This window comes from Ictalurus furcatus, chromosome 7 (genome assembly GCF_023375685.1).
Source record: "Ictalurus furcatus strain D&B chromosome 7, Billie_1.0, whole genome shotgun sequence".
Classification (NCBI taxonomy): Eukaryota; Metazoa; Chordata; class Actinopteri; order Siluriformes; family Ictaluridae; genus Ictalurus; species Ictalurus furcatus.
The window spans coordinates 22,587,289-22,609,687 of record NC_071261.1 but is presented as its reverse complement, the minus strand read 5'-3'; the positions used below and the strand labels follow the sequence as shown (position 1 = coordinate 22,609,687).

Below are 22,399 nucleotides of genomic sequence, written 5' to 3'. Positions count from 1 at the left end.
AAAGACGCGGCTCCGAAAGAATTTGTTAGTACCACTAACAAAGCCTGGAGGTTCTGGAGGGTGAAACCAGATCCTGTCCGATTTCATGACCCGCCTCCTCCTCAATGCACTACTGATATCATGGTACAAATGAATGGGGGTGAAGAGACCTCTCTCTATCGTCCTTTACCCAGGAGAGATCGGCTGATGGGATGCCGTTGGTATTTTCCCACTTACGTCCAGCTCAGCCTGAAACATGTCGACACAGTAAAATTAGTCAAATATGTCTCACTCCAACAACTATCAGTTATGTTTGAGAAGTTAACATATAATGTGTATATTTCTCACCGGGAAGGCACTCTGAGTTGATAGTGCAGAAAAAGCTTGACTCGTGACTGTGGACTGGGAGTCCTTGTGCCTGGACAGAGACTTACACAGGCCTGTGGATGATGATGATGTCTCTGATGTGACTGTGGGCAGGGACGTCATTGAAATGTGTCTTTGATGTGACTTTAGACTCAGATCTGAAGACTGTTTGAGCTCTCCCCTGATTTTAATTTATAAAGACAGAGTATTAAGTTGCATGTCTGAATTATAATGTGATGTATAATCTATGGTGTGAAAAACTGTGACAGTTTTTCTCTCTAAAGGTTAAACAAAACATTACAAAGTAGGGATGAAATGGTTACGGATTTCATGATAAACCACGATAAATTCCCCGACGGTTAGTAGTACCGTGTCACATTTAATTATCACTAAAACAGTGTGCAATTATTGTGATTTATAAAACTCTCTGTAAATGCTGCCCACATTCTCCCAGCATGAGTCTGATGCAAATCTGAAGTGTGGTCATATATTGGATTTTACAAAAATGCCAAGGGAAACTTAATAGAAGATGGTAACCCTGTCTGCAGAGATTGTCAGAAGAAAGTTGCTGTGAAAGGGGGCTTTGGCGGTTTGTTGGCACTTTTTCCTCTTTTGCCTTCGCTTTTAAAAATCGCTTCTAATTGAATTTTATTATTTTTACATTTGAGCCCCTCACCTCACTATCGCCATGTGTTGATCTGTGCTCATTCGGCTCATTCTGAATTGTGCAGACGTGTTCAGTTTTTAATTGCAGCATCAGTTCTCTAACTGAACTAAATGATTTTTATTACTGTAAAAAGGTAAAACAATTGTGGGGGCCGTGTGGCAGTGGGCAAGTGATGTAATCTGTGTAGCACCAGGAATGCCGACTATTGCATCAAGCCTAGTGACAACCATCCATCACTTTATAGTCAAATACAAAACCAGCTTAAATGATTTCTGTGCGTATCAGTACTTTTTCTACCTTTTCAGCACATTTGAACAATACCATGACAATACTGATATGAAATTTTCATACCGCGACATCTCTATTATAATTGCACTGACATTGAAGACTTTTCCCCCTAAATGTTAAATGAATGTCTTCTTACAGAAAACTTAATTTTAAGGATTGAAAAGCTTCTCTTTTTTTAAATAACACATTTTTATTTGCTTATTAGGATATGAGACTTCAGCAGTGCTGTGAAATAATTCTGATTACCACTGTAAGTGTATGGAAAAAATATATATTGTAAACCAAGACCAAATTAATGTGTACAAATTTAAAACAACGTTGATTCTTAGGACAAAAATAGTTTAAATCACTTAGTTGTACTAAAAAAAAAAAAAAAACATAGCACCAACAATATTACTGAAATGAAAACCATTACATTCCAACAAGAACATCTTCATATACACCTCTAGTAAATAACCCGTACTTTATTTTTGAATGTTTAAGTCAGGGGAGAGCGCGAACGCAGTCCCCCACTACCACAAATTATGCAGTCGAGATTCCCACATTTGGGGAATTCGCAGAGGTCAGCACAACCGGAGTGCAATGGCTGAGCCTCGCCCTGGGTGAACCACCTTCTTGATCATGGTATCTCCCCTGCCAGGTAAGTATGAGTTTTACACGGACTGCAGAGCGCCGCTACAACCACACACACCCTTTACCATCATGGTGAGTGACATTTCCTCACTCATTACACACACACATATCCACATCTACACAACACAATCTACACACTGCTGATAATCAATAGTGCGTTTCTTAACGATGTGCTCGTTTATTTCACAATAAAACTACAGAATGAAATCTCCCATGATGCACTACTCCTGAATATGTAATGAGAGCTACGCTACCCCGTAAGTAGTTTCTTTTTCTTGTAGACTTTCTGCGTCCCAAATCGCACAATTATGCACTGTTCTACACTTGTTTTATAAATAATGTGATTAGTGTGTTCACATTGAACCCCCCCAAAAAACAAAGTGCACTTTAAGTTCCCGGATGATGCACTCATTCAACCGAAAAAAACGAAGTGTGGAATGATGGACACTTCATGTACTCAACCACTGAAATAGAAATACACTGGAATGGCCGTAGGGGTCGCCACGCGGGTTTCCTGGCCGCCATCTTGCTCAGTGTTTCATGGAGACAGCTGTGTACATTGTTTACATATGGAAGTGACACATTTTCGACAGGCTATGCAAGCGGAATAATGCCGCATGTACCATCAATCACCATACTTATTGAAAATGATTAGTTGACTCTGAACATAAATGCCATAATTACAAATCTGTGGCAAGGCTCACCTTCATAGGCATACAATGATAGGCCCCTACATGTAGTGTTATGATCTCTAACAGCTCTTCCCAGATCAAACACAGCCTGCATGCAATGTACTTGCTGCCGTTTCAATCTTAGCATCTATATGGCTTTTACTAAAGTCAAGAGGAACAAAGACATGATTATGAACAAACACACAATTCATTTCAGTATCCAATTATACATTTTCATTTTTAAAATATATTTAAACTGTATATCTGACTGTTATGACTATGGACAAATTTTGAATTTGTCAGTTGAAAAATTGCCATTATTTGACAAAAAAACTCATCAAGTGCAGAATCTGCAGAATTTTATTCCCATTCATTCTAATCAGTCTCTTGACCATTCAATTAATATGTACATATAATAAATATTATTGATATATGCATAAATATAAATCAGTATTTATACATACTGTTATTAATGTGCATATTATTAAATTATCCTTTACTGATGTGATTTGTAATAAAAAAGTTTGCATGACAATGTATAACATTTGAAAATGGAGGGAAAAAATGATTACAGAATGTCTGTATATACTTCAGGGACCTCAGCAAACAGACTAACGTATGTAATACAAGCCATCAGGGTTGGTTAATAAGCAATATATTCAAAACATTCAGACAAAAATCCCACACATTTCTCAGGCACTACCTTGTGATACAACCTTCCAAGTGACTTTACAGACTACCTTTAGCTATTGTATTAATCACCTAAAATCCATGGCAAAACACTGTGCCCCTTGGTTCAGTTTGGGCTTTTTCCTTGGGTGCATGTGATCTGACGCCATGCTGCCAGTAACTATGGACTCCATGTAGCACTGAGCAAGATGGCGGCCCGCGATCTCGCCTCGTTATCACTAGTTCCGCTATGATTGACCATTCCAGTGTATTTCTATTTCAGTGTACTCAACAGTCGCAGCTTTCCTTACGTGGCGGAAAGGGAGGGGCTATATCAGGCTCAGATGCTGAACGAAAAAAAAAGATGTTTACATTGCCAGCAGCCACAACTTACTATGTTGATTTTAAATTGTGCAAGCAAAATTCGCCTGACGGTGACTGAGGTCTTATTGGGCATAAAATGAACCATTAACATAAACAGTAAAATGTAGCAATTCATCTTTGTTATCTGTTTGGCTATTTCGCTAATGCTAGCGCCATCGCGTGTTTGACGTAATTTGCCCTCGACCGGGAAACAGCATATACTTCCGGTTAGTACTATACCAAAAGTGTGCCATTAGAGACGATAATACCCTTCTAAAATTCATACACTAATGGCAGAGTGTATAGTGCATAGTGTAAGTGTAAGTGTATATTATGTCATTTGGGACAACTTCTGACTTGAGCACTCAATTGACAGTTTGAGTTGATCCACACAGCAAAATCCCCAGTGTTGATTTAACACCCACAGTGTTGAATTCACACCCTACAGGGTTTATATAAGTCCATTGGACTCATATAAACACTCTGGGTGTTAATTCAACACTAGGGACTTTACTGTGCAAGAGAAGAGATGCATCTCTACACATATACATTACTTTTACATTTATTCATTTAGCAGACACTTTTATCCAAAGCGACTTACAAATGAGAAAATACAAGCGATTATATAATTAAATATCGACATGACTAAACCTACCACTTCCGGAAATAACACAAGGAGAGCATCCTTAACGTCAAAAAAAAAAAAAATCAATTTAATATATGGTCCTCGGGTAGGGGACATACCAGATATTAAACTGATAAGAACAGATTTTTATTTCGAAAAAATTTTGTCACTTTTTTCTTCTGATTTTTCCTCCTCAATCAATGAACACAGGCAACATTTGTGATTTATAAATAAACTTGTGTAACATACACAAAACAGGACACTACAAACTTAAAATGTTGATTTTATCTTTTAACTAAAATTCTGGTCATTTTCCTGTTTTTTTTTGTTTTTTTTTTGGGTTGTTGTTGTTGTTTTAAATACCATAAATTAATTGTGCTTGACTGACTGACAAAGAAATATTGTTGTTACTAATGGAAACCTTGTTTTTATTAAACCAGTTTGAAGGTAACCCATGCACACACAAACACTGGGAAACAACTTTTAAAAAGACCTCGCACCCAAAACGGGCTGTGACCCTGAACAGCCACTCCCACGGATAACTATTAAGTAGCTTCTTATAAAAAATAATATATTTTATTAGGTATGGAATGTCACAGTTTCCGACACTAATTAATGGGGAGAATTTATAAAGAGTTTATGAAATTATCTTATGTATATCTCAAGGTATCTTATGTATATCTCTAGGTATGGAATGTCACAGTTTCCGACACTAATTAATGGGGAGAATTTATAAAGAGTTTATGAAATTATCTTATGTATATCTCAAGGTGTAACACCTTACATTAATCATGATATTTAAACATATTCACGGCAAAGTTACATTTTATTGCTAAAGATTTATAAGCATTTGAATGACTATTGAATGATACTTTTCACGGAGTGATCCAATAATACAATCATTTTGGCATAAATAAAAATTCTGACTTTACTACAGTGAAAATGAGGGGAGAGCGCGAACGCAGTCCCCCACTACCACAAATTATGCAGTCGAGATTCCCACATTTGGAGAATTCGCAGGGGTCAGCACAACCGGAGTGCAATGGCTGAGCCTCGCCCTGGGTGAACCACCTTCTTGATCATTGTATCTCCCCTGCCAGGTAAGTATGACTTGTACTTCCATCGGCTACCGACTGCACCACAGCACACACCGTTTACCATCATGGTGAAAAATATAGCACTAAATATTAAACAAACATCCAAGTGTAAAACACTACAGCCTAAAAGGACTGAAAAAATTATTATGTTTTATTACACTTAAAGTCGTGTGGTCGTCTATTTTCTTAGCAACAAAACAGTATAATACTTCCCATGATGCACTGCTTCTGAATATGTAAAGGAGGCCTACACTGTCCAGAAAACGGCTTTTGTAGTTGTAGAATGTACACTAAAATCACAACTGTCAGTCCAGGAGAAGCAGCGTATTGCTACACGATAAGCAATGGGAGTCAGCAAAAATATTTTTTCAACAATTTTATGAAGGTTGTTTGAAAGCCTCGCTACAATTAGCCCCGCCCCCTCGGTGTGCAGGTCAGGCAGCGAGTTACAGCCAAAATAAAACGACGTCTCTACAAGAAATCCCACTTCCATTCATTTAATTACCAAATAAATAAGGAATTGAGGTAGAAAAGTAGCTTTATACAAGTGATTATATCATCACAATCTATGAACAAAGAGAGCTGAAAAAAAACTCGCATGAAAGCAGAAGTTTCTGTCCGACCGGCAATTAGAGACCGGATATATAGTTCCGGGTTGATAGTTCCGTCTGCCACAAATTATGATTGATGTGGTTAATAGATTATGAATAATAAATTGATACATTAGTAGTTTATATTAATATTACGACAAATTTGAGCCGTTGGATAAATTAAGTTAATCAAGCGCAAGAAATAATTCTTTTCGTTGTAGAACTACAATGCGTGTTTTAATTCACTTAAAAATACAATAATTTAGCCTTTAAACATGATTTTGGCACGCTATAAGTCAGGCTTCCAATAAAGACAGCTGTCTTTCTACGATTTTTTAAAACAGAAAATAAATGACTTTACTGTGCGGTTTGTTTTAAAGTTTGGTTTAAAACTGCAGCCAAAAGTCGGAGTAGCGAGTTTGGTTTTCATAGCAGAGAAATTAAGATATATGTAAAAATACAGACTTGTACAAATCCACGCTGGTCCTGTATGAACAATTAAAAATCCCTTCCTGTAGTGAACTATGAATTCAGCGTGAACTGTGAATTCAGTGAGATCATAAACATCTTAAATGCATAAACTCCACAAACAAACTACGTATAAGTTTGGCATCCCCTTCCATATAAGTAATTAACACTACAAACAAACAAATACACAGTTATAATCTTTCTTTGACAGTATCAAGGGGGTGCACCGTTCCCGGAAGTACTGCAATACCGGGTCGATGCGTGGAGTGGACGGAGCAAGCCCCTATTCCATCTCCCTGCTCCAAAAATCAATTTAATATATGGTCCCCGGGTAGGGGACGTATCAGATATTAAACTGATAAGAACAGATACTACACTTGATCTTAGCCAAAAGGCCGAGAAGCGATACCTGAACTGATAAACCACGAGGAGGGACATCCTTCACTACACAACACACGATAACTGCAAATACTACTTTATTCACTAAATAGTTAATAAAATATATAAACCGCATTGTTAGAATGTAATAACTCAAGAAACCCTCAAGCAACTGCAACAGAAAAGCACACAGATTAAATGAACGGTTTTGAAGTGTATGCCGTACAAAAAGAGGAGGAGGAATTGCTAATGAGTTCAGAAACTGACCAATCAGACGGATACAACCTCGTCTGTACTATAAAAGAAAATGAAGGCAATTTCTAAATAAACGCAATGTATTTAAAACGTGTTTTAAAATGGATAAAACTAGAGTCAAAAGTAAATATTTAACAGAAGACAAAACTGTCGTTTCGGATTAAAATAATAAATAATAAGTCGCCTCTCGGTGGCCAAATGTGGTACTGCAGGTTGCAGTGACGCATCCATTTGAAATGTGAGGAGTTAAATTCTCTATTTAACCCTGTTTTATTAAACACGTCTTGTGGCGGTATTCGATATGTAACTCAGTTCTTTAGGCCATATGAGTGAGCATACAAGTACAAAACTAAACCCTAACATTGCTTTAACTTGACATGTGAACATCCTGACGTGCCGATAAAATTATATTTCTTTGCTGATGCTGCCACTGCTCACCCCCTTCAGCTCATAAGGGCTAATTAATTACACATCATTATTACCCATCAAGTGAATATGTGATTATAGTTAATCTATTTTACACTTCGACTAGTAGATGGCGAGAGAGTGCTCTGATAAAGAACAGAGAAGTAATGTTCAAGAAGGCTCAATCAAGATGATTTTTTCCCCAAGAAAGTTAAGTTTTGTTTTGTTTTATTATTAATGGGAAGCTTCTTTTTTCTTTTACCAGGGAATCCTGGCCAGTGTTTTGTTTTATGCAGTGCTTTGTTGGGGAGGTATTATTACTGTGGATAACAAAAATAGGATGAATAAGATGATCAGGTTATTGATTTTACTCCAGATTCACTTGAGTTCACGGTGGAAAAGAGAACAAGGGCAAAATTAAAAATGATTTAGATTTAGGAAGGTCATCCAATAGATAGTATTTTTAGTGGACTTAAAAGTTAATTTAGTGAGAGATTAGTTATGGCCTCAGTGGTCTACAGAGCGACTTGGGTCTTTTATTCCTGCTGCAGTGAGGTTTTTATTTTATTTTATGAAACTGTAATTATTGTTTGGACTGACTGTGTTGTAATGTTTAATTGTTTGTGATATATACGAGTGGCAAATGACTCTCCCCTCAAGGGCATTAATAAAGATTTCTAACCTAACTAGTTTTATTTTAGCAGCAGATCCCTGTGACGACTGATTTTAGCCTCTCTAAACAATGAGCCTAAACAAACTAAATATACCCGTTAATAGGCCTCCACTTACTTTGCGTGTTTGTAATGGCTTTTTTTTTAACTGCATGCATGCTTGGTATCTTTATTTTCAGAAACGGGTATTAGAATACACAAAAATGCTTGTATACAATATTAATCAGTCACTAACATTAACTTCCTTACAATGCGGGTATAGTAGCAGTCAGTCCGAGTATTTAAATTCGTAGTGTGTGTGGTGTTTTTTTTTTTTTTTTTTTTTTTTTAAAGAAAAAGCATAATCAAGTCTTACATGTTCATACCTTCTTATCAAATCCAGTCCGCTAGCTAATGTAGCTAATTTAAGTGATTCAGGCCTTCAAACATGACGTGAAATCCCAAACCTTTTCACAAAACTTCACGCAGTGTTAATTACTGGATCACACACAGCTTCACTGTGATTGGTTGGCTCGCCGTCCACTCGGTCCAAAATATATAATACCTTGAAAATATGCTGTTCATGTAAAGAAATCAAAAGTTGTGTGCCAACACAGTGTTGTTTCACCTGTGTTAGGTTTCTGCGAAGCATGCAATCTTTAAATACACTCTTATACACAAGCAAATTTCCTTTTCTTACCATCACATAATGCCGGGTCTTGATTATCGAGCCATCATTAAACCGACTTTTTTGGCTAAAAAAGATGAGGGCTGATGAAGGACTGCTTTGGCGTTAGTACAAAAGTCAGATCAAATGTTTCTACAATGGCATTTATACACCCAATTGATAGCAAGCTTGATATAGGCCTTGCTCGTTTCCTGCCTAGATAAACTGCTATGAGATGTTCCTTAACTTTGATTGATTGATACATAAACGTTTAGAACAAATTACACACATGAATATAATATAGATATTTATATACATATTTATTAGCAATAATATTCCTAATCTTTGAACAACTGGACTCTCAATGAAAATTGGCATCACCAGCGACTCCACATATCAAGCACCTAAGCACTTTGACCAAACCTCCAATACTGCTTCCAAGAAGTCAAATGTCAACAACTAGAAAATCATGTGATTTTTAAACACCATGGTCATTTTGATGTGTTAGAATGTTGTTGTTTTTTTCTGTGTACCTCTGACAACAGATCTGAAGAACTGTTTGTGAGAAAATACAGAGAATTACTATAATAATTTATTCCTTATTATGTACATTGTTTAATGGTTTGATAAAGTGGACACTCTCTCCATCAGGGTTATTTTATTTTTTTAAAAAACAAAACAATTCTTTCATACAGTCATGCTCACACAAACATCTCTTTTCAAAACAAATTTACATTTATCTTTATTATATAAATTATAAAAATAAAACCTTAGAATATAACATCTGTACATTAACATTGTTTAATTCGTAAGCAAAAACAGGAAATATAAGACTCAGGAATAATAAATCAATATATAACATTAATTTTGAGACATAGTAAATTGTGGTATGGAAATAGTTATTTTTTTAAATGATAAATATGTACCTATGACTATCATGCTACCAAATGCTGACAGTAGACTGTGTGTTTAAGATCAGAAGGCTGTACATAGAATCCTGAGTGCTACATTTCCATTACACAAAACTGTCACGTTAACAACAACAACAACAAAACTAAAGAGAGGAATCACAGGAAGACAAATGGCAGTGACATACTTAAAACAGACAACAATTAAAGACTGTTACAATGGTGGAAAGGATTAAATGGTCACTACAAAATAAACAATGAATTATTTATGGGATATTCACAAACATGTACAATATTTGTTATGGACATCATTATGACTAATGAACAAACCAGTCAAATTAGAAGTGTAGATTTAATTTCTCTGTAGGACCATAACCTCTTGCCTCACTGTGTTTGGACAAGAACATTTCTTCTGGATATTTTCCCTGCTTTACTTTGGTGATTACAGTTTCAACCTAGAAGATGACTTCTATAAGGAAGTTACAAAACATACTGCAGTAAGTTTTTTTTTCTCTCGCTGAATGTCATAAGTAGTCTAGTAAGACTTTATTTTAGTTATAAATTAAGATATATAACTTAAAACTTATTTTATAGGCTGTGAGATTTCTCTTGTCACTCTTATATGACCATACTGTATACGTAATACCCCTGCTTTCAGCACAGTGGTCCTTCAACACCTTAGTTTTCCTCATGCGTGTAGTGGGCATATGTGGTTCTGTTGTCCATCCCATCACTGGAAATCTCTGCTGACTGTAAAGAGTTACTAGTGAACAATGAGTGTGTGAGATCTTTCAAGAAACTTTGCTTAAAGCTGATGGATCTTTTGGTGTTTAGTAGTCAAATATGGTTTGGTCTGACTTCTCACTTTGTGAGAGTCCAAGACGGATTTGGATTGTTCAGTTCTGGGCTAAAAACAGCTCAGAAAGAGGTTAAACATGCACACATGCCACAATCAGTACATGGAGTGTGTGATTGTGTTGGCAAAGGCTGGACACAGTGGTGAGAGCAGTTACAAAAGCTTGCTTCTATCTGTCTGGCCAGTAACACACACGATCATGAACACGCACCGTGCTTCTTAATGGGTGTGTTTATGCGTGTTTGTCTCATAGGCCAACACATTTGTCTTCACAAACTTCCTTAAATGTTTGCTCTCCCAGATTTGCTACAAGCTACCACACAAACTTACAGGTAGTCTCAAGGATGTACGTTTGTTTATGCATACGGTTTTATACTGTAGCCGTAAGTTCTTTGTTTAAGTGTTCTCAGATGGAGCTCTCTTCACACTGTGCTAATGGTGCTCCTCGCAGCACATGCAGCTTAGCAAGTTCTTCCTCCAGTCCTCCCATTCCATCCACTAGTTCAAAGAGTCCGTCCCTTAGTCCCTCCTCCTCTCCTTCTGGCCCCGCACTCTCTCGGCCAGGAAATCCTTCCACCAGGTTCACTGACGTATCCTGTACATTGAGTCCACTTGAATTAGTATAAATATAACCACACTTCCGGTCAGACATCTGACCTCCATGCCCATTCAGCGTCCCGTTCCTTTTCTCTGTAAAGGGAACCGCCTCAGAGAAGAGACTGGTGCTGCTGGGTGATTGGGGCGTGTCTGAAGAGGGCAACAGGTCGCGCCCCTTTTCTGAGGTTGATGAAGAATGACCACCTCCTCCTCTCTTGCGATATCGGTGTAACAGACACACAAGCAAGCCACAAACTGCAAAGCCAGCGATGAAAAATATAACGTACCCGGCCATGAACTGACGGCTAGATGCTTGCATGATGCTCGAACTCGTACTCGGCCCCTGTAGGAGGAGTCTGTATGCAGCCCTGGGACAGGCTGGCTGCTCTCGCCCGGCTTCCTCACAGAAACACATATAAGTGCCATTGCTTTCCAAAGTGACCCGTACCTCCAGGTCAGAGAGGTGGCGTCGAGTATGTCTTTGGGGTGGATGCTGCCAGTGGCAGGGACGAGGTGAGACCTGAACACAGGGCAGCAACACATGTAGTCCCTCTGTCACATGTAGGTCTTTCATCTCATTAGAGCAACGATCTGTATTGAGAGAAGGGGGTGGGGGTGTTGGGAGGCAATAATTAGATTCAGCTTAAACACAAAACAATACTTTAATGTGGCTGTAAAAATGGTAAGAACATCAAGTATTGTAATTGACTTCTGAAATGGTAGTTCAGTATATTTCTAAATCAGGAGTAATTTAGGTTCATCATATTTGAAAGATAAGGGTAAAGTCCAAAACATAAAAATTAAACTATTTTAAAAAGCATCAATCTGAGGTAGCATTATTTTTAATTATATATAGTTTTTATTGGTCACATATACATTACACCACAGTGAAATTCTTTTTTTCTTCGCATATCCCAGCATGTTAGGAAGTTGGGGTCAGAGTGAAGGGTCAGCCTTGATAGCCTCTGGAGCAGAGAGGGTTAAGGACCTTGCTCGAGGGCCCAACAGTGTTAGATTGGCAGTGCTGGGGCTTGAACCCCCGACCTTCTGATCAGTATCCAGAGCCTTAACCATCAAGCCACCACTGCCCCCATTATAAATATAAATAAATAAATTTTATGGGGTTTTAAAAATCAAACAACCAAATCAGGTGCCCTGAGTAACAAAAATAATATAGTATTACCTTCACTCCTTCCACAGTGACTGATCAAATAATCAGGATTTAGGACTTCACCAGGTCTGTAAGCACAATTATAAAGGCATTAGGTGCTGAAGGAAATGTGCAGTACATGTGAGTGTGCGCGCGTGTGTGTGTGTCTGTGTGCGCGACTCACTCTGTGACAGCCAGGCTACAGGCAGCCTCTTTTTGTCTCCACACACAGCCAAGTGGACGTGCACGTGCACACACTTCACAGGTAGGGTAGAGGGAGCAGCCTTCTGTAGGCAACTTCACCAGAGAATGAGGAGAACTGACCAGAGCAGCATCCTGAGAAGGAGGATAGAGCATCACAGCGTGTCCTGTCTCTGTATACATGTTTGTGCTACATTCACATGAAAACCAGGAGTCAGACAGAAATAAAGTGGCTCTTGGGGGTTCAGAGACACAGTAATTCTGACCAGGACCACCATAGTTATCTTCAAAATAAGACTGAAGACAAGTCACATTGTTTACGGTATTAGGAAATGTGTTCAAGTACGCTACACTCGATGTCATATCTAATACTTGGACATGTTCAATAGTCTTCATGTATGTTTATTAACTCTCTGGAAACAGCAGTCTTTGTCTTGAGGCTCTCTTTCTATCCCGCCTTGTGTCTCTGTTATATGTGCTTGTGTTTGTTTACCTTGTATAGAAGGATATTGTTGATGGGCTCCGAGGCTGGAAAAAGAGGGAGTTCTTGCAGAAGAGTTGCATTCGGTCCCACTACTGCAATTCTGTGAAGCTCTCCATGATCTATACAAAGCAAAAGTATAATATATGTAATGTAACAAAGAGCATTGCAGGGCACACACACACACACACACACACTGTCACACACTTTCTTGCTTCATCATTTAATTTTTCACCTGTCCCAAGATGCAGAACAGTAGCATTAAGCTTGCTGTTGCCGTTGGAGACGGGGGTCAGAGTTACAGCCAGTTTGGTGTATGTAACTCCACTCCTGACCAGTAGGGGTGCTGACACTACACTGTTCTCCATGAGAGGGTGATCTCGCATGAATGTCAGCACTTTATCAGGCAGCTTCAGGGACGAATCGAAGCCCTCTGCTTTTAGAGCGCTGTTCAGACACTGTGGCCAGAAAGTGAGAGAGAATGAGAAAAATGTTCTTTAATAAAACAACACCACCACATGTATTAGAGGATGTAAATGAGGGAAGTATTTTGTACACTCTGGGTATCAGTATAATGTAAAATACTCAGAAAAACAAAGACCAGAGAATTATTTAGATTATATAGTAATGTTCATTTGTATAGTATGACTGTGGATGTGTACCTGGCCTGGTCTGGGTGTCGGCACTGGCTCGGGGTTCATCCAGGTCTCACAACTCTTCTTCAGCTCTTTAAAAGGTCCATCCATCACCTTAGTGATGTCCTCCAGACTGTACACACACACTGCAGACATTTCCTCCCTCTCCCTACACTCACACACATGCACACAGTTGTATCCTCGATTAGATTGCAGCATTACAGTAGTGGAAAAAAGAAAAAACATTTACAGATAATCATAACTACGTTAAAACAGCACAGTGTGAAACAAAAAAAAAATCTAACGGAAATATTTGGGGGGGGTTTAGGTTGTAAACAAGGAACTTCGCTATTGTGCAAGAAAGTGGGGAGGTGCCAGTTAAAATGTGCCATAAGGTAGTTCTACTACTACTACTACTACTACTACTACTATAATAATAATAGCAACAGCAGCAACACAGGGTCAGCTACTACTGCTAACATTACAAATAACAACAACACAGTATAAAAAGTACAGCGCTCCGACCACAAAGTGGTCAATTACAATAAAAAATAAAACAAGGAGGTATAATGTAATCAATATCAGACAAGAGTTATGCTGTGTGACATTATTTTTTCAAATAAATAAATTAATTAATAACACAATGGTATAACTGCATTGTGGATGTATGAGTATGATAATGGACTGTAATTCCAGTACCTATGGTCCATCTTAAACTAAATGGGATGGGATCTGATGTGAACCGCACTCACCACTGCGAGGTGAAGATACCGTAGAAGTGTGTACTGCTGGGGTCTCCTGGCTGGTGCTGTTTGGTAAACACATCGGTCAGAACGTTAAAGCGCTGACCACTCCCTCGATCCTCACACACCAACTGAGCCTTAAGGAACGTTGTCCAGCGTCTTTGTAAGGTCTTCATGCCACCGATATCAGACTGAGAGAAAGAGAAAATGTTAGAATGTGCACACGACTAACCACAAAGTAAGGAGAAGTTGAATCAGTGCATAAAAACTCTGAACAAAAGAAATCTTAATGATTTTTAAAAAAAACAAACAAACAAAAAAAAAAACACAACAAAGTCTAGCTCCTACCTTACATACTCGAGCCACCCTGGGCACCTTGACCTTGGTGTAGAGGTCATATTCTTTGGCCACTTCAGTAAAGAAGAAGTAGATCTTGTCATCTTCGCCTGTTGGGTTGTTCTTTTCATCCTCCTGGATAAAGGCTGAGCTGACAAACTCCGGATCTGCATTCAGGGGAAACGACTGAGTTTCAGAACAGTCATGGTAGTAAGTTAAACAGCAATTGTAAAGTTCATTCATCTTCAGTAACTGTTCTATCTTGGTCAGTGGATCCAGAGCTGGTATCACTGGGTGCTATGCTGGTATCACTGGGTGCGTCACTATAGTCAATTATTGTGAACTTGGGGGGGGGGGGGGAAGCTTTCTTTTCAGTAATTACAGGTCCTACAAATGTCTGAAGCCAGAAAAATTTCAGTCAGTAGACCAAGTTGTGCACTAGGCTTTCAAATAAGCATTGGTTATTCAATTAACTGAAAGAAAGGCTTGATTTGGAATAGGTACAGGCAGTACTGTACATCAAATTCTGCTTGTGGTGCATTGGCATTTTGGGTGCACCCTTAAATGGAAAAAAGAAATAAATAAAATGAAAACTGAAATGAAAGTCTAAATCATTTGTTTAATAATAATAATAATAATAATAATAATAATAATAATAATAATAGTGTACATTCTATAGATAATCATCTTTCATCAACAATCTGTGCTCAGAATATATGATGTATCTAAGAAAAGAAGATTTAACAGACCATTAAAATGTATATTTTTGCAAAACAAACAACAACAACAACAGCAAAAAAAACTTGCTCACAGCTGCATTGTTCTGTACTGGTACTAATGTAAATGCACCTTGCCATGTTCAAAGGTCTTTTTAATTCTACCACTTTAAGCTGTTGTATTTTTCATGACTGCCTCACCGCATCATTGTGCATGTATAATGAATAGAACACATGATGCATTTTGGGAATTGGAGTTAATCATTATCTTACAGTAATACTTTTCTAATGTGAAAATACAGGGTAGTAGTGTACTCTGGGTCATAAGTAGTTTTTCATAGGTTGAATGAAAATAAGCAGAAAACAACATTCAGCCCATGTTACAAATTACATGTATGGTCTTTGTGTTTATTTATCCACAGGGATGTTCAGCACACTTTGCACTTTTCCTGCTTTTTTGCCAAGCTGGAGGCAAGTGCTGTAGCTGACAGGTTGCTCAAGGCCATAATAGCAAAAGGCCTCTTTAGCGATGAGCCCTACAGTATTGGTGCTCATCATCAAACCTCCAAATTACGTTTCCCAATGTGAAGCTTTAACCCAAGCTAACCTGTGCGAAAACAGAAAGTATTTATGTTAAATGCATGTATGCGTGTTGCGTGTCTCACCGCTGAGCCAGTTGATGGACCGTTCAGTCCGGATCCGCTCTTGGTCAATGCCCGTTACTCTGGAGATGTCAAAGAGAGTGCCCAGGAAGTTACTTGTAGTAGCAGTGTACAAGATTCCCCCTGAGAGTGAAGAAAACGAATCTGAGTGGAAGGATGTAAGAATAAGGCGAACAAAACTACCAGTAGGGGTTGCCGATTTGAGGATATAATATTTTCTACGATTCAAACAATAAGGTATCGCAGTGTACCAAAAAAGTTCATTAAAATATACGATGGGAGTTCAGAAAGGGCAAAGAAATGGCGATCCAGTCACACTGTAAAGTAATAATCTGTCTTTATCATAGTACTGTATGTAATGTGTTTTATTTGGGTGGTGCATTTTTATTAAAGGTTGTGGACAGAGCTGTTTTTGGTTTTGTATGTTCCTACCCACAATATGCTATTTGCTTTTATACTGGTATACCGCTCACCTCTAGCCATCATCTTACACGTGTCTATGCGTGTTTCATACCTGCCATGACTGCAGTATAGTGCTGGCTGGGCTCAAAAGGGCATTTCCCTTTTCCAGTCTCCATCTTCTCCTTGCCATCCTCTAATTTTTCCAAAGTGAAGTTTGAGATATTCTGAATGAGAAATAACAAAAAATAATCAATGTTTTGTTTTTTAAACAAAAATCTTGACATCCAAACTTACAGGCGAACCATATATAAAAACTGGAGAGTGTGAAAGAAAAAAAAAAAAAAAAAAAAAAAAAAAAAAGAGTCAGTAGGCAATAGTCATACACAAGAAGAATGTTGATCAACTCGTCAGTCCATCTGCCACTACACTTTAATATCTCTAATGGTGGAGAGACTCATGAGCATGTCTGTTAATGCATTTGTATTTCTGTCATATCAATGTGTCTTTGACTGCATGAGCCTTTGTGTGTTTGTCATGCAGGGTGATGTCCATCATGTGACGTTTGAAAGGGTGTGGGAGCATGCCAAGCCAATTTAGTTGTGGAGAGACAAACACACCCGCAAACAAACTAGCACACTCGCACTTACCACAAAGGCACACTGGGGGTCGAAGGCATATGTGCCACAGGCATAAATACGTCCATCTCCCAGGAACTCCAGCAGACGGATGTAGTTATTGCAGTCGGCCTGATGGAGACAGCAGAGCACACACTGAGTAACAGTCCGACACCAGGGAGTAAAATATATTACGGTTTATAAAGAACTAATAATTATACATATAAACAAAAAATGTGATTACACAAGGTGCATTATCATTGCACAGAACACATTATCTGTGCATCGTCTTATACATATTGTAGTACATAACACATTGTAAGTAAAAAAGCAATAATACTATTGTTCATCACCATCGGTGGCCTAAGGCATTAATAAAGCCAGATCTAACAAAAACAGGTGAGATATAATTTAATACACATTATGTTCATAAAAACTTTGTGAGCATTACCATTACAGAACGGAGCTATTCTGCACTGTAAAGATACTTATTGTCTAAAACATGTTTATTCATCCAATGCCTATCTATTTCTGGCATAGTTCACCTTTACACCATGTTTGCACTCTTAAAAGCAAAGCAGAACGTCACTATCGCTGTGTGTACTCATGAATAAGCAGAAAAGCCAAATCCTTGACAATTCTTAAACCCACTGGCCCTGGCAGAGGCTGTTTATTCTCACTATCCCGAGACAGGTTTTCATTGATTTTTATTGCAAAGGAGAAGATGCAAGTAGGAAAGAAGACGAATCACTGTGCGTATGAATGATAGTGGTATAGTACAAGAATGAACTACTAGGAATGTTTTAAATGAGAAACCAATCAGGATGGGGCAGGTCCTGATTTCAATGTGATTTGAATGAAGTGTGCGTGTGTAATTCAAATGAACAGCATGTGCACAGGCTCAGTCTGGCTCTCCCACCACTGCGCTCTCTCTCCCTCTCTTCTTTCTGTGCCTTATATGCCTTTTGTTTGCTTTATCTCACCCTTTGATCGCCACCCTCTGAGCCTCTTCCCAACTGTCAGTCAGCCGCAGCCCCCCAACATCACCATGGAACAGCATGGTGGGTAAGACGGCAGCCACTAAGTGGCCTAATTAACTCGCTCACACACACGCTGGCCCCATGTGAAACTTCCCAGAAAGACACAGAGCGAGGAATAATCTCAAGCCTATTAATTATGCTTTCTTACATACAGCAGGTAAACTATCTATTTTAATGTAGTGGGGATACATTTATTTATTTATTTATAGTGGAATTACAGTTTGTATGAAACATGATATGGCAGATGCACAATTGAGTATTCACACACTTAAGTAACCACACTTCATCTGACTCGCTAGTGAGTCTCCTAAGTGACTTACGAGTACTGACACACAAAAAGACCTACGGACATGAACTCACCTCTGTCTTTCCTTTCGTCACACAAGATTTGCTCTTCTCTTCTGGAACTTTCCATACAATCTATTGATGGAAAGAGATCGGAAGAAGAGGGGAATTTAGTGCTTTTAAACGTAGGCTTATTGTCTGGTACGGGAGAACCGTCCCATGTTGCAACAAAAAAAGACGGTGCCATACATGAATATGCAAATACTCATTTGGCCATTAGAGGTAATTACACAGGAGCAGGCTGCGCATGTCACATTATTAATTTATCCATCACATGCATGCAGGCGGACTCCTAAACCCAGAGTTAAAAATCTAAATTACTCAAGAGTAAAATAGTAATCTATACATGATATCAGTCTGTGATATTGTCCATCAACTATGATTTAAAACATCATTAGAGATTGACCAGAGAGCACCCGAAGCTGTTTGCACTATGTGTACATACATGAGAACCAGATAATTTGATCTTAATCCCATTGGATGTTGTAAATAAAACAAAAAAAAGAAAAGAACATTTGCATTGCAAAGCAGCTCTGACCGATTACATCACTTCCCAGACTCAAGCTACTCTTCATCTTGAGTGTTTATCTGGAAGACAAACTCTTACCTACAGGCTTACCTGCAAGACATAAAACAGTGAAGCAGCCTTTGAGGTGACTTCCTTATAATGACACTGTTAAATCTGTCATATGATATTTAATGGAACCTGATATCAGAGCAAGTCATGCTACCACCAAGCAACCAGCACAGCCACAGTGATACCAGACTTTACTAAAGCAACACACACACACACACACACACACACACACACACACACACACACACACACACACACACACACTAATACACACACAAATGGGGGAAATTAGGGGTGGTTGATGGAGGTGGGGGGTAATTTGGTTAGTGAAATGGACCAGAAAGACGAGATGAGGTCATTGGTTGAAGCTAGCATCGGGGGGGTTTAATGAAAAACAATTTGCCTTCATCAGATTAGTAATCTCCTTTTCACAGTATTCTTGCCCTGATGACTATTTGGAAGCACAACCAAGTATAATGTGATGCTCTTTATTGAGAATAAAATAATTTTTGCAACTGCTCATCACCACCCAGAATAACAATAGATCATTTCAATCACCTTCAATTATCCTATAATATAAAAAACAACAAAAAAAAAACCAAAAAAAAAAAACCAAAAACAACAACAAAAGAACACACCATTTGGTACTCTGAAAATTATCTTTGCCTATTTTGCAGTGTTGTTTGCCTGGTAGACAGTTTCTCAGTTTCTCTTTTAGTCTCATCCCTAATGTTCATAAAATCCAAGAGGCAAAATTAAATTTACCTTGCGAGACTTTGTTGGTAATTTGTTGGCAGTATCCACAGCAACAATCGTATCTCGTGCCCCCAGGTAGAGTATCCCAGACACCCGGTCCAATAGGAATGCGCTGACGTTAGCCACGTCGTCGATTTTCAACAGGGTCACCATGGAGCTCGCCACTGAGAGAGAAAAAAGAGAGAGAGAGAGAGAGAGAGAGAGAGAGGGGGAAGAAGAGATGGAAGAATGGCAAAGAGAAAAAAGAAAATTTCATGCCAATCTATAATGAACTGATCAAAACCTAAACCCAGTTTATTATATTGTATAGTCATGTGAAAAAAATAAGTACACCCCATGGAAATTGCTGGCTATTAGACAGATTTGGAAAAGCAAATGTTATAGGTTACCTGAACAAAACCACAAGAAAAATTATCATTTTCAGTCATTTATTCAACAGAAATATCAAAAGATGTGATATTCTTCTGTGGAAAAATAAGTACACCCTCAGAAGCTAGTATTGCCCCTTTAGCAGAAATAACTTCTTGTAGGCATTTTGTATAAAACTGTCCACCAAGCTTGCTAGAATTTTTGACCACTCTTCATGCAATTTTCTTCCAGTTGCTCATTTCAAATCCCCACACAACATTTCAATGAGACTCAAATCCAGGCTTTGACTAGGCCATTCCATAACCCTCCATTTCTTCTTTTTGAGCCATTCCTTGGTGGATTTATCCTGGTGACAGGTCCACGTTCGGTTCAGCTTCAACTGTTGGACAGATGGCCAAGAAGCTTTATCTTCAAGCACTCTTTGATATGATGTAGAATTCATAGTTGAATCAATGAATGCAAGCTGTCCAGTCCCTGAGGAAGCGAAGCAACACCAAACCATAACATTTCCACCACCATGCTTCACAGTCGGTATGAGGTGCTTCTCCTGAAAAGCTGTCTTTGGTCTGCACCAAACATGTCTGCTGTTACTGTGACCAAACAACTCTATCTTTGATTTGTCTGTCCATAGCACCTTATTCCAAAAGGCCTGGACATGCCTATATGCTTATTGACAAACTGTAGTCTTGCAAAGGCTTTTTCCTGGCTCGCATGCAGATCAAATTTGGGTAATCTCTTTCTGATTGTAGACGCATGCACTTTGACACCAACAGTTGCAAAACTTACTAGCAGATCCTGTATCGAAATTTTGGGGTTCTTGGAGACGACTTCTTGCATCAGATGGTCTGCTCTTGGGCTGAATTTGCTGGGATGGCCAGTCCTGGACAAATTGGCAGTCATTTGAAATCTGTGCCATTTATAGATTATTTTCCTTACAGTGGAATGATTTATTTCTTTTTAAATCCCTTGCCAGACTCATAGGCATCCACAGCCTTTTTTCTGAAGGCCTTACAGAACTCTTTAGATTTTTAGCATGATGACACGCAATACCTCAATAACAAAGGTTACACCAGACACTAGATATGAGAGGGGTATAAATAAGACAGGGTCCACCTGCACTCCCTAAGCAGCTTCTAATCACTGTCACCCAATCTTGAACACCTGATTCTAATTTTATGGATTTACTTGTGTACTTACTTGTTCCATGTGACTGATCTGTTTTTTTTGTTAATTTAAATTGTGAAAATTAGTTTAAAAAAAAAAAAAAAAAAAAAAAAAGTCAATTTTATGTCATTTGATTGAGTGCATCAACTTTTTTAATAGGCACTGTTTCAAAGAGGATCAAATGTTTTCTTGTCCAAAGATGTCAAAATATTTCCATGGGGTGTACTTATTTTTTCCACATGACCGTATATGATTGTCTTCAACCATACCGACTAATACCCTACCAACAACAATGACATACACACCCACTGACTACATACACAATGACAACAATAGTTACACTCATTTAGCTAGTGATTAGTAATTCTGTTGAGACGTACTGCATCCGTAGAAGTGTTTATATTGTGAATACATTAGAGAAAGTGTTGATACTGTGAATAATTAACTGTGTTTAAATTGGAGCTGCACTGTAGTGGAGTTGCTTCAGGCCAGCCTAATGAAACAACTCTACTAATCTGCGTATTTCCATTAAAAACACACACAACACTTCAATTTAGAAAGATCTGCAACAGTGACTTGACCCTCAAATGTTTTCAGACTTTGTGAAGCAAAGATTTCTCTGATGGCCTAAAATTTATTACATTAAAGAAAAATAAATGCACTAGTGCATTTTGTCTAATATGTATGCTAATCACTTCCCACTTTTCTGTTATTGTATGCAGACTTTCTCAAAAAAAAAAAAAAAAAATATGTGGGAGGGAGAGATTCTTAGGATATTTCTTTCTATTTCATAAAGAGATGACTTTATGATAATTTCCAGAGTGAAGTGTGAGCTCTGTCTCTCAAAAGGGGATAACTGGGGAAGCTGTCCAAAGCCAGAGGATCTACTATGGCTATGTCCACATTAATCCGGATAGATCTGAAAATTGCATTTTCTTTTTAAAACGCTCTCCGTCTACACTTTACATCCCTATACTGCGCACGTGTAAAAACATACTCTGTCTCTTTGAATTGATGCTGCAATGTTGAGCAAAAGCACAGTTTTATTTTTAATTTTTTTACATACAGATGAAGAG

General features: G+C 38.3%; 1 protein-coding gene and 3 non-coding genes across 4 annotated transcripts in view; all 4 read right to left on the bottom strand.

Moving 5' to 3' along the window:
• Nucleotides 1–1,784: 1,784 nt before the first annotated feature.
• On the bottom strand, nucleotides 1,785–1,948 carry LOC128610848 (U1 spliceosomal RNA). The gene has a single exon (XR_008386451.1). It is a non-coding gene; the product is annotated as a U1 spliceosomal RNA (small nuclear RNA).
• Nucleotides 1,949–5,205: 3,257 nt separating this feature from the next.
• Nucleotides 5,206–5,369, bottom strand: LOC128610849 (U1 spliceosomal RNA). Its single transcript, XR_008386452.1, has one exon. It is a non-coding gene; the product is annotated as a U1 spliceosomal RNA (small nuclear RNA).
• Nucleotides 5,370–6,632: 1,263 nt separating this feature from the next.
• Nucleotides 6,633–6,823, bottom strand: LOC128610852 (U2 spliceosomal RNA). Its single transcript, XR_008386455.1, has one exon. It is a non-coding gene; the product is annotated as a U2 spliceosomal RNA (small nuclear RNA).
• A 2,589-nt stretch (nucleotides 6,824–9,412) lies between these two features.
• sema4f (sema domain, immunoglobulin domain (Ig), transmembrane domain (TM) and short cytoplasmic domain, (semaphorin) 4F) overlaps nucleotides 9,413–22,399 on the bottom strand; it is a 68,479-nt gene continuing 55,492 nt past the window's right edge. The window contains exons 2-14 of the mRNA XM_053629275.1: nucleotides 19,800–19,954; nucleotides 18,473–18,532; nucleotides 17,106–17,204; nucleotides 16,571–16,682; nucleotides 16,060–16,179; nucleotides 14,691–14,845; nucleotides 14,352–14,533; nucleotides 13,627–13,768; nucleotides 13,200–13,422; nucleotides 12,977–13,086; nucleotides 12,467–12,618; nucleotides 12,316–12,371; nucleotides 9,413–11,723 (exon numbers count right to left, since the gene is read on the bottom strand). Of these exons, the coding sequence (XP_053485250.1) occupies nucleotides 10,942–11,723; nucleotides 12,316–12,371; nucleotides 12,467–12,618; nucleotides 12,977–13,086; nucleotides 13,200–13,422; nucleotides 13,627–13,768; nucleotides 14,352–14,533; nucleotides 14,691–14,845; nucleotides 16,060–16,179; nucleotides 16,571–16,682; nucleotides 17,106–17,204; nucleotides 18,473–18,532; nucleotides 19,800–19,954 (2,348 nt within the window). The 3' untranslated portion in view covers nucleotides 9,413–10,941. The remainder of the gene's footprint in view (nucleotides 11,724–12,315; nucleotides 12,372–12,466; nucleotides 12,619–12,976; nucleotides 13,087–13,199; nucleotides 13,423–13,626; nucleotides 13,769–14,351; nucleotides 14,534–14,690; nucleotides 14,846–16,059; nucleotides 16,180–16,570; nucleotides 16,683–17,105; nucleotides 17,205–18,472; nucleotides 18,533–19,799; nucleotides 19,955–22,399) is intronic.